Source organism: Rhinopithecus roxellana, chromosome 11 (genome assembly GCF_007565055.1).
Source record: "Rhinopithecus roxellana isolate Shanxi Qingling chromosome 11, ASM756505v1, whole genome shotgun sequence".
NCBI classification, from domain to species: Eukaryota; Metazoa; Chordata; class Mammalia; order Primates; family Cercopithecidae; genus Rhinopithecus; species Rhinopithecus roxellana.
Genome location: NC_044559.1, coordinates 114,594,284 through 114,606,388, shown reverse-complemented (window position 1 = coordinate 114,606,388; position 12,105 = coordinate 114,594,284). Strand labels below are relative to the sequence as shown.

The following is a 12,105-nucleotide window of genomic DNA, read 5'->3' as shown; positions in this document are numbered from 1 at the left end:
AAAAAAAAAAAAAAAGAAGAAGAAAGAAAGAATCAATGGCAAGACTGTTCCTTCCTTACACCATGTGGCTTTGAGGTCACAGTGATACAGAGACTGTGAACTAGAGAACATACTTGGTTCAGGTCCTCATTCATCTGTGAACGTGCTAGGTGACCTGGGGCAAGTACTTAACCTTATTAAGCCTTATCTGTAGAGGAGGGAAAATAATATCACTCTCAAAGGGCTGTTCTAAGAATTGAAAGAGAGGCTGGGTGTGGTGGCTCAAGCCTGTAATCCCAGCACTTTGGGAGGCCGAGGTGGGCAGATCACGAGGTCAGGAGATCGAGACCCTCCTGGCTAATACGGTGAAACCCCATCTCTACTGAAAATACACAAAATTAGCTGAGCATGGTGGCAGCAGGTGCCTGTAGTTCCAGCTACTAGGGAGGCTGAGGCAGGAGAATGCCATGAACCCGGGAGGCGGAGCTTGCAGTGAGCCAAGATCCCGCCACTGCACTCCAGTCTGGGGGACAGAGTGAGACACCATCTCAAAAAAAAAAAAAAGAAAAAAGAAATTTACAAGTCTGTCCATAGCAGTTTAAAGAAATTTAAAAAGCCACCATAGAAATATCTCCTGTTTTTCTTTGAATTTTTACATTTAAGACAAATGAAAAACCAAACTAAAATGTATCTAGTGATAAACTGTACCACTACTGTACCCCATCTGTTCAGTTCTATCAAAGAGTCTGGAATATAATATTGGCCCCCTATTCAGTCTTTCTGGATGGTACACAGGCTCTTTGAAAGAAGATAGTCTCTTGTTAACAATTCAGAAAATTGTTTGAGATTCCTTAAGATAAATATCCTGGCCCCGCGCGGTGGCTCAAGCCTGTAATCCCAGCACTTTGGGAGGCTGAGACGGGCGGATCAAGAGGTCAGGAGATCGAGACCATGCTGGCTAACACAGTAAAACCCCGTCTCTACTAAAAAATATGAAAAACTAGCCGGGCGTGGTGGCGGGCGCCTGTAGTCCCAGCCACTCGGGAGGCTGAGGCAGGAGAATGGCGTGAACCTGGGAGGCCGAGCTTGCAGTGAGCTGAGATCCGGCCACTGCACTCCAGCCTGGGCGACAGAGTGAGACTCCTTCTCAAAAAAAAAAAATTAATAAATAAATAAATATCCCCTAAAATAGCACACCTCTATTCCCTGCATAAAAATTTATATGTGGAATTGTATGACCAGAGGAATAGATCAATTCATGTTACTACCACCACCACAACAGAACTGTCTGGGTCCGCTAGATGAATTTCCAGGGAATTATGCTGAGCAGAAAAAGCCAGTCCCCAACGTTACATGTATAACGTTCTTTTTCTTTTTTTTTTTTTCTGTTTTTTTTTTTTTTTTCTGTTTTTTTTTTTTTGAGACAGGGTGTCATTGTTTTACCCAGGCTGCAGTGCAGTGGCACGATCTCTGCTCACTGCAACCTCTGCCTCCCAGGGTCAAGCAATCCTCCCATTTCAGCCTCCCAAGTAGCGGGGACTACAGGTGTGTGCAACCATGCCCGGCTAATTTTTGTATTTTTCATAGAGACAGGGTTTCACCATGTTGCCCAGGCTGGTCTGGAACTCCTGATCTGAGGTGATCTATCCACCTCGCCCTCCCAAAGTGCTGAGACTATAGGCACGAGCCAACGCGTCCAGCAGGATTCTTGAAAGGGAAAATTTATAGACACAAAGGATGGAATAGTGGTTGCCAGGGAGGAGGGAGGTTAGTGTGGCTTTAAAAGGGCAGCAGGAGGGATGATCCTGCAGTGATGGAATGTTCTGTGTCCTGATTGTAGCAACACCAATATCCTGCTTGTGATATTACACTATAGTTTCCTATAACGGTTGCCATTAAAGGAAATTGGGTTAAAGGCTACACAAATCTCTCTGTATTATTTCTTACAAATAAAAGGGAATCTGCAGTTATCTCAAAAAGTTTTTTAAAAATCAAGGTTGATTTCTCATCGGGAAAATTTTGGCAATTGAGATAATTCTCATCTTTCTAAATTTCGCCTAATGATAGACATCTTCCACAATGATATTGAGGCCTAATTCCTTCAAAGAGAAGACACCAGCAATGACAGACTTGGTGTCTTACAGTTGAGGACTTGAAATCTCCTAAAAGTTGTTCCCATATGAACTTTACCTCTACCAAGTAGAGATGCAGGGGGAAAAGCTCACCCCCAAAGCCTGGCATTGGTTCCATCATGAAACTTCAATTTGTAGACTATATCGACTAAACATTTTTCAAATTAATAATCACAAATCCTAATTACTTTTTTTTTTTTTGAGACAGAGTCTCATTCTGTCGCCGAGGCTGGAGTGCAGTGGCACGATCTTGGCTCACTGCAAGCTCCGCCTCCCAGGTTCAAGCGATTCTCTTGCCTCAGCTTCCCTAGTAGCTGGGATTACAGGAGCCTCCCACTACGCCCAGCTAATTTTTTTGTATTTTTAGTAGAGATGGGTTTCGCCATGTTGGCCAGGCTGGTCTTGAACTCCTGACCTCAGCTGATCCGCCCGTCTCGACCTCCCAAAGTGCTGGGATTAGAGGCGTGAGCCACCACGCCCGACCTCCCAATTACTTTTGTACCAATCTTTCAGTAAGGGAACCCTGGAAATAGTATCAAATTAAAGGATAAAGTGCAACACATACTACAACATAATTTGCTTAAGACTATTTGTAGCCTAAATTTATTACATGAATTCTAACTCAAAGTGCCTCCCCCAAATCGTTAATTTTATTTTTTTTGTACTTTTTTAAAAAAGTGATAAATTTCAGAAAATACCACCTGTATGCATTTTCCTTCATCTTATTTACTAAGACCTTATGTACTTTTTTTTTTATTTGAGATAGGGTCTCACTCTGTCACTCAGGCTGGAATGCAATGACATGATCCTAGCTCACTGCAGCCTTGACCTCCTGGGCTCAAGCAATCTTTCAGCCTCAGCCTTCCAAGTAGCTGGGACCACAGGTGCACATCACCATGCCTGGCTGATTTTTAAAATCTTTTGTAGAGACGGGGGTCTCCCACACTCCTGACCTGAAATGATCCTCCTACTCAGCCTTCCATTCCAGGTGTTGAGCCACTGTGCCTGGCTCCTATTTCTGCTTTTCTTTTTCTCTTGGTTCCAGTTTACTTCCAGCTGTTGTGCTTTCTCCCTAAGTCAAGTTCAAGTTATTGCTGAGTGAGGCTGAGGCAGCCTCTTAGGTGCGACATTTGTGCTTGACCACTCCCTTTGTCACGGGCCAGACTCTAGATTGGTTGTCCACTGGGGGGACTGGACCCAGGTCCCAGCCAGTTATGCCAGGGTGGCAGAGACCCCCCCAAGCAAGTGGTGTAGAAGAAACTCCTTAGAGGGCTGGGGTATAAGCATTCTGAGGACGTGCCTGTACAGGTGACAATAATTATTTAGAGCTATCTTCTTTAAAGAAAGCAGTAGATTACATTTTCTTACTATATGGGGCTATTCTACATTTGAAAAAATGAGACCAAGCTTTGAGCCATGGTGTGTTGTTGAAACAATCATTTACTTCAAGCATTTCCCGTTAATCATCTTCACCATTAAACTAACTGAAGGAAAAAATTGATAATTTACCAGTCATGAATTTTGTTGACAAACTTCCCATAAAGGAGAATCAAGTGAGATTTTAATATGAAGATAAAAGACTCTGCCAGAAGTATTCTTTTTTTTTTTTTTTTTTTTTGAGCCGGAGTCTTGCTGTATCACCCAGGCTGGAGTGCAGTGGTGCGATCTCGGCTCACTGCAACCTCCGCCTCCCTGGTTCAAGCGATTCTCCTGCCTCAGCCTCCTGAGTAGCTGGGATTACAGGAGCTGGCCACCATACCTGGCTATTGTTTGTATTTTTAGTAGAGAGGGGGGTTTCAGCATGTTGGTCAGGCTGGCCTCGAACTCCTGACCTCATGATCTGCCTGCCTCGACATGCAGATCATGAGCCATCACGCCTGGCCTGCCATGAGCCATCACACCTGGCCTGCCAGAAGTATTCTTTACTGGCTTGACCTTTGTCCCAAGATACATAAATATATTGATGTAATGAATCTTCCTGACAGTAGAAAATGTGTAATTTCCAATCTGAATAAAACTGAGCTACAGCTGAATAACTGAAAAGAGTAGGCCGGGCGCGGTGGCTCAAGCCTGTAATCCCAGCACTTTGGGAGGCCGAGACGGGCGGATCACGAGGTCAGGAGATCGAGACCATCCTGGCTAATACGATGAAACCCTGTCTCTACTTAAAAATACAAAAAACTAGCCGGGCGACGAGGCGGGCGACTGTAGTCCCAGCTACTCGGGAGGCTGAGGCAGGAGAATGGCGTAAACCCGGGAGGCGGAGCTTGCAGTGAGCTGAGATCCGGCCACTGCACTCCAGCCTGGGTGGCAGAGCAAGACTCCGTCTCAAAAAAAAAAAAAAAAAAAAAAAAAGAAAAGAAAAGAGTATCATATTACTTTGATTATTTTAAAAGTGAAAGGAAAAATATCTAAAAATTGGCAAGCGATGATACTTCTAGACACTTGATTACGTAGTTCTTGATTAATCTCTCATTGGCAGGATCCAGAAGATAAAAGTGATCCCCTGGAAGCTGGTGAATGTTAGTATTTCCGCTGGTTACATCTTTCCAGGCTGAAAATAAACAAGATTATATTCAATAACAACCCCAACAGCAACTAAAGATTCACTTCAAGACATTATTTCTTTAAGAGCTGACACCCTGGAGTACAGTTACTTTCAAAGCCTTATGCTCCAGGTGACAAAGCAGGAGCATTGCCATCTTGGCCAAGCCCCTCCTTCTAAAGTTTACCTTAATCAAAAACCACCTAAATCCAAAGGGCATCAGTCTAATGGCTGAGGTCACCACAACCATAAACCACAGATAACATCTCCAACCAGAAACGTTCCAAACTCCTCCCCAACCAGAGACATGTTAGTCCCAAGATAACCCCCCTCCGGCCAGGAAGATGACAGCCTCAAGATAACCCTGCTTCTGACCGCCAGAAAGATGTCTGCCCCAAGATAACCTCCCCTCCTCCCAGAGACATTTCAACCCCACCATAAAACTTCTCCCTCACACAGAACATTCCAAGCTTGTAATAAGCCCCTCACCCTAAAACCAGTATACCCTTCATCTGTAAGAGAAAGTGCTCCTGACTGAAATCGGCCAGGAACCCCTCTCAGGTTTTATCCTAAGAAAACCTGTCTTTGACTGTTAAGCTGTGTTTCATGTATCTTTCCTCTTTCTTTAACTTTTATACTAGGTGTCCTGCATTTTTTATTTCTTTGAGACCTATCAGTATACAGCAGTTCTCATTTTACATAAGACCAACATCTCTCCTTTTATACTAAATACAACTTCAACTAATTTTTTACTCATTGCAGTAACTGCTAGTTGACATTGGTCAAAAACCATCAAACATAAATATATACACCTACTATGTAACCACAAAAATTAAAAATAAAAAAAATTTAAAAGCTGGCCTGGGAGAGGTTGCAATGGGCTGAGATTGTGCCATTGCACTCCAGCCTGGGTGACAGGTTAAAGTCATCAAACATATATTTCAATACAATACCCGAGACTAAAAATAATTTCACCTTCCATGTCCTTTGCTATGTCTTCAGATCCAACAAAACATGTTAAGTCACAAGAAAGAACAGCCTTAGATGGTATGTTAGAGCTGTAAACATAAAAGAGCTGGTTAGTAATTGTTCAAAATCAACATCCCAGGATCTTTTCCTGTTCCTAATGTCAATGAAACCTGGGGTGGGTTCACTTCTTTTCTTTGGCTACTTCTAGCAGTGTAAAACATTTTTTATCAATGGCACTTCTACCTGTCAAAGCCTGCCTGAGACTCAGTGTGGAGACTAATTTCCAATATCTAACTTCTAGGATGTGACAAATGGCAGCAGGATGGCACTGGGGCACACAGTTCAACTCAAGGTAAGGCTGGTGGAGCCAGTCCTTTAAACTATCATCAGAAACAAAGACCTCTTTGGTAACTCTCAGCTCTCCTTGGCCCAGCAGAGGGTTGCTCTGCACAGAACCTCACAACAGCAGCAAACATGTTTATTGAGTCAGAGGCTCAGTGCTGCGCTAGACACTAGGGGCACGTGGAGAAACAAACACAGTCCCTTCCCTCCTGCAGCTGAGAGACTGGCTGGGAGATAGACATTACAGAAGCAATCATTCAACTAGAGAGAGATGGAAGGTGCTACCAAGTCCAGGGGATGGAGAACTCTTGGCAGGAGGCTGTAGGTGGGGATAGGATCAAGGCAGGTCTCCTGAGGAAGGGGAGAGGATCTGAAACCTGAATGAATAGAAAAGAACCAGTCAAAGGGCAAAGAGCCAGCAGAAAGAGAGGGAAGAGAAAGATGACAAATTAATGGCTAGGTCAGGTGTGATGGCTCGTGCCATAATCCCAGCACTTTGGGAGGGCAAGGCGGGAGGATCGCTTAAGACCAGGAGTTTGAGACCAGCCTGGGTAATATAGCAAGACCCCATTTCTACTACATAAAAAAATTAGCCAGGTGTGGCCATGTACTTGTAGTTCCAGCTACTTGGGAGGCTGAGGAGAGAGGATCACTTGAGCCCAGGAGGTCAAGGCTGCAGTGACCTGTGATTGCACCACTGCACTCCAGCCTGAGCAACAGAGTAAGACCCTGTCTTAAAAAAAAAAAAAAAAAAAAAAAAAAAAAAAAAAAAAAAGGCCAGGCGTGGTGGTTCACGCTTGTAATCCCAGCACTTTGGGAGGCCAAGGCGGGTGGATCACCTGAGGTCAGGAGTTCAAGACCAGCCTGACCAACATGGAGAGATGGGGTCCCTGTCTCCTGACCCCTGAGGAAGGGATGGGAAACAATTCTACACCAAAACCAAGCAGAGTTCTGCTGCTTGTAGGACGGGGCAGGAATCTTCCACCAAGGCAACCACAGATACAAGGCAAAAATGTGTTTGCAAGAGAGAAGGAGCAGGCATGCTGAGAAAGCCCCACTCACAGAGGCCAGGCATCGGGGTAGAGGGCACCTAGAAATACAAAACTAGCTGGACATGATGGTGCATGCCTGTAATCCTAGCTACTCAGTAGGCAGAGGCAGGAGAATCCCTTGAACCCCGAAGGCAGAGGTTGCGGTGAGCCGAGATCGCGCCACTGCACTCCAGCCTGGGCAACAAGAACGAAACTCCCTCTCAAAAAACAAAACAAAACAAAACAACAACAACAACAACAACAACAACAACAACAAAGGCTATTTTTCAGGGAACAAAGTGGAGTATTGGGACAAATTAAGGTATAAGAGGTATGCAGGTATAAGTCTAGGCTACATAAAGGAATTTGGTTGTCCTAAGAGTGAAGGGAAGTCACCAAAAAGATCAAACAAGGTACACCATGATCAAACTGGACTTTTATCCTCTGGATAGAGTGTGGGTAATGGATCAGAGCGGGACCAAGTGTATGTGATAGGTCCACGGGAGTGGGTCTTGCAATCATCCCAGCAAGGATTAGCTCATGCCCAGAATGTAAAAAAGCAGCAGCACCCCACACCCACACCCCATCCTAACTATGAGAAAAAAAAACAAAAAACAGAAAAACTACAGCATCATGACTTGTGAACTCAACAGAGAGCTGTGTTTGCGAGGCAAGCTAGAAATCAAATTCCAAGGAGGACAGATTCCCACTACAGAGAGATGGGGCCAGTAGACAAGGTCAGGTGGCACAATGTCGAGGCAGAAGAGGTATCTGCTGTACATGTGGTAAGACTCAAATTAGCCGAAATTTTAAAGTGTTGGAGACCCAGTGAGAATGGTGTGTTAGATAGAGTTCATACTGACTCACAGCCTCTTTTGTGTTGTTTTTTTCTTTTTTTTTTAGATGGAGTCTCGCTCTATTGCCCAGGCTTGAGTGCAATGGCGTGATCTCAGCTCATTGCAACCTCTGTCTCCTGGGTTCGAGCGATTCTCCTGCCTCAGCCTCTTGGGTAGCTGAGATTACAGGTGTCTGCCACCATACCCAGCTAATTTTGTATTTTTAGTAGAGACGGGGTTTCACTGTGTTGACCAGGCTGGTCGCGAACTCCTGACCTCAAGTGATCTGCCCGCCTCGGCCTCTGAAAGTGCTGGGATTCCAGGTATGAGCCACCATGCCCAGCCATGCAGCCTCTTTTCCATGGGCCTTCACTAGGAGTTGACGAGAAAAATTAGGAGTGAGGCAAGAGGCTAGAGAGACACCTCCACAGTGCAGTTAGTTAGCTGTGGCAGTTGGACTGGCACTAGACTGCCACCTAACCAGGTCTGCTCTCATTGTAACCAGAAGCCTTAAGCTGCTGGAGGAGGGGCATGAAACCCTCTCACCCAGGGTGCAGGTGAAGCCCTGTGGCTGCAGCGGGGGGAGGATAAAAGCATAAGCCCTGACCCCTGAGGAAGGGATGGGAAACAATTCTACACCAAAACCAAGCAGAGTTCTGCTGCTTGTAGGACGGGGCAGGAATCTTCCACCAAGGCAACCACAGATACAAGGCAAAAATGTGTTTGCAAGAGAGAAGGAGCAGGTATGCTGAGAAAGCCCCACTCACAGAGGCCAGGCATCGGGGTGGAGGGCACCTAGAACTCATGCTTCAGACTATCTAGGATGTCCAGGAACTCCCTGTGTTACCCACAGGCTAACATACATTGAGTAACAAGCAACAGCTGTCTACACTGGGGAGGGCAACAGGAGGAAGAGAGGCTGTTCTGTGAGTCACGGGGAACACTGAACGCCAAAGGTAGGGCAGGACCGCTGAGAAAAATTCTGCAACAACTGCATCCCACACCAGACACATAGTAATTATACAAGAGAATTTGAGAGCTGGTGGTGCACTGAAGGTGATCACAGCAACAACAAAACCCTACCCAGCTCAAGCCCAGTCTAGACTAACTCAACTCCCCACACTAATGGCCTGTCAAAAAGGAGACACGTGCTCAAATTTAGGTGTAAAACATTACCTTCAGTCTCTACTGTTTTTATGCATGATAACTGGGTTTTGATTTTATAAAATTATCACCGGGCATGGTGGCTCATGCCTGTAATCCCAGCACTTTGGGAGGCCGAGGTGGGTGGATCATCTGAGGTCAGGATTTCGAGACCAGCCTGGCCAATACGATGAAACCCCGTCTCTGCTAAGAATACAAAAACTTAGCTGGGCGTGGTGGCAAGTGCCTGTAATCCCAGCTACTCTGGAGGCTGAGGCAGGAGAATTGCTTGAACCCAGGAGGCGGAGGTTGCAGTGAACTGAGATTGCGCCATTGCACTCGAGCCTGGGCAATCAGAGCAAAACTCCACCTCAAAAAATAATAATTATTATTATTATCAGACACATAAGAAACTAAGAAATAACCCATTGTTGACAGGCAAAGCAGTCAAAAGAATCAGACGCAGGTAAGACCCAGATGTTGGAACTCGCATACAGGGACTTTAAAATACAGTATGATTAATTTGTCAACAGATTTAGTGGAAAAGGTGGGTAACATTCATGAACACATGGGGAATTTCATTAGAAAGGTGAAAACCAGAAGAGAGTCAAATGGAATTTGTAGAAATAACAGAAATGAAGAAGTCCTTTGACAGGCTCATCAGTAGACTTGATACAGCTGAAGAAAGTCAGTGGCCTTGAAGACAGGCAGAGGAAATTCTTCACACTGAAGCACAAAGGAAACTTGTTTAAAAAAACAGAACTTGCAAGAGATTTGGGACAGTATCAATTATGAAACACCCTGGTATATGTGGCATCAGGATCCCAGAGGAGGAACAGGAACGATTGTCCCAAGCAAGAGAGGAGGACAGCTTCTATGAGTTGAAGTAGTCACAGCTTCTGGCACTTCTTGGCTGACAATGTCCATTTGGGCCACCAGCTCTGAGCTTTGGTGGTAATGATGGGGAAAGAGAACTGGAAAAACTCTGTAGGCCTGATTTCATTTGTATTGGAAAAAGCTGGGACATAACGAGGACCGATTGAAAAGGAGAAGGAGCCAAAGAGCAAGATTTGGAAGAGTTTTTGAAATTTGGAGAGAGGAAGTTAAAAGTTGTGAGTAACTGCTGCAATTCGACTCACTGGAGAAAGGGTGAGAATGTCAACATTTTCTACATTCTATAAGTGGAATGTCCCCATGAATGATTTATGTTAACGTTTTATTTGTGGTGTTTGGGAGCTTTCTTTGGAGTGAAAAAACTCATTGGTTGTGAGTTTTTTGGTTGCGTTTTGTTTTTTAAAAACAGCTCGTGGTTTGTTGTGTGCCAGACCCGCCCCTCTACCAAGCAGTTAATTCTCACACACCACCTTGAAGAGTTGCTATTCTTATCCCTTTGACAGATGAGAAACAAACTGTTAAAGAAACTTGCTCAGATTCTCGTATAAGACGCAGGGTTTCAGTCTGCTAAGCGGACTTTAAAGATGGCATGTTTCACTATTGTGCAAGGCTTAATTATTAAAAGCCAGCTTGCCGGGCGCGGTGGCTCACACCAGTAATCCCAGCACTTTGGGAGGCCAAGGTGGGTGGATCACGAGGTCAGGAGATCAAGACCATCCTGGCCAACATGGTGAAACCCGGTCTCTACTAAAAATACAAAAGTTAGCTGGGTATGGTGGTCTGCGCCTGTAGTCCTAGCTACTCGGGAGGCTGAGGCAGGAGAATCGCTTGAACGGGGTAGGCAGAGGTTGCAGTGAGCCGAGATTGTGCCACTGCACTCCAGATTGGGCGACAAAGCAAGACTCTGCCTCAAAAAAAAAAAAAAAAAAAAAAAAAGCCAGCTTTTGCATCGGTGATTGCACTGAATGTCCATAGTGATTTGGATTACTTCTCAGTTTTTTTCAATTTTGTTTTAAATTCACAAATAAAATTGTATAAATTGGTGAGGTACAATGTGATATTCTGATATAAGTATACATTATGGAATGATTAAGTCAAGCAAATTAACATATCCATCACCTCATATACTTAAACTTTTTAAAATGATGTGCACATGTAAAATCTACTTTCTTAGCAATTTTGAAATATACATGTGTAGTCACCATGCTGTGCAGTAGATCTCAAACACGTATTCCTGGCCGAGCGCAGTGGCTCACGCCTATAATCCCAACACTTTGGGAGGCTGAGGTGGGTGGAGCACCTCAGGTCAGGAGTTTGAGACCAGCCTGGCCAAGATGGTGAAAACCTGCCTCTACTAAAAATGCAAAAATCAGCTGTGTGTAGTGGCAGGTGCCTGTAATTCCATCTATTCAGGAGGCAGGAGAATCGCTTGAACCTGGGAGACGGAGGTTGCAGTGAGCCAAGATCACACCATTGCACTCCAGCCTGGGTGACAGAGTGAGATTCCATCTCAAAACAAATAAATAAAATAAAATAAAAATAAAAAAGATTATTGGGGAAGGAGATACAGAGTATCAGGACTTCAGTTCTATCAGAAGAATCAAATGTCTATACAGACATCCCATGAGACAAGGGAATGGAGAGATATTCATAGAACTTAATGAGTTCTGGAACAAAATTTACAAAAAATCAAACCCAGATTATTTCTCCCCACTGGTTTGCCTCCACACTTAAAATAACTAACAATCTATTTCTGCTGACCCTTCCAAGAAGATGAAAATGCTTTTGCATTAATTTACTCAAAAAATATTTACTATGTTATTATGTGATAAAATATGCATGTCTAATCATATATTTTCTAAAGAAAAATACAAGCTAGACATTTTTTTTTTTTTTGACATGGAGTCTCGCTCTGCCCAGGCTGGAGGGCAGTGGTATGATGTTGGCTCACTGCAACCTCCGCCTCTTGGCTTCAAGTGATTCTCCTGCCTCAGCCTCCCAAGTAGCTGGGATTACAGGTGTGCACCACCATGTCCAGCTAAGTTTTGTATTTTTGGTGGAGATGGGGTTTTGCCATGTTGGCCAGCCTTGTCTTGAACTCCTGGCCTTAATTGATCCACCAGCCTTGGTCTCCCAAAGTGCTGGAATTACAGGCATGAGTCACTGTGCCTGGCCATGCTGGACATCTTTCATAGATACAATTTCTGTGCCTAGGCTCCGTTATAAACCAGTAT

At 44.5% G+C, this 12,105-nt stretch overlaps 1 protein-coding gene across 3 annotated transcripts in view; it reads right to left on the bottom strand.

The window, feature by feature from the left end:
- Positions 1–4,471: 4,471 nt before the first annotated feature.
- Positions 4,472–12,105, bottom strand: part of OLAH (oleoyl-ACP hydrolase) — a 29,951-nt gene continuing 22,317 nt past the window's right edge. For all 3 annotated transcript variants that reach the window (XM_030940024.1, XM_030940025.1, XM_030940026.1), the window contains exons 7-8: positions 5,632–5,714; positions 4,472–4,665 (exon numbers count right to left, since the gene is read on the bottom strand). In XM_030940024.1, the coding sequence (XP_030795884.1) occupies positions 4,523–4,665; positions 5,632–5,714 (226 nt within the window). In that variant the 3' untranslated portion in view covers positions 4,472–4,522. The remainder of the gene's footprint in view (positions 4,666–5,631; positions 5,715–12,105) is intronic.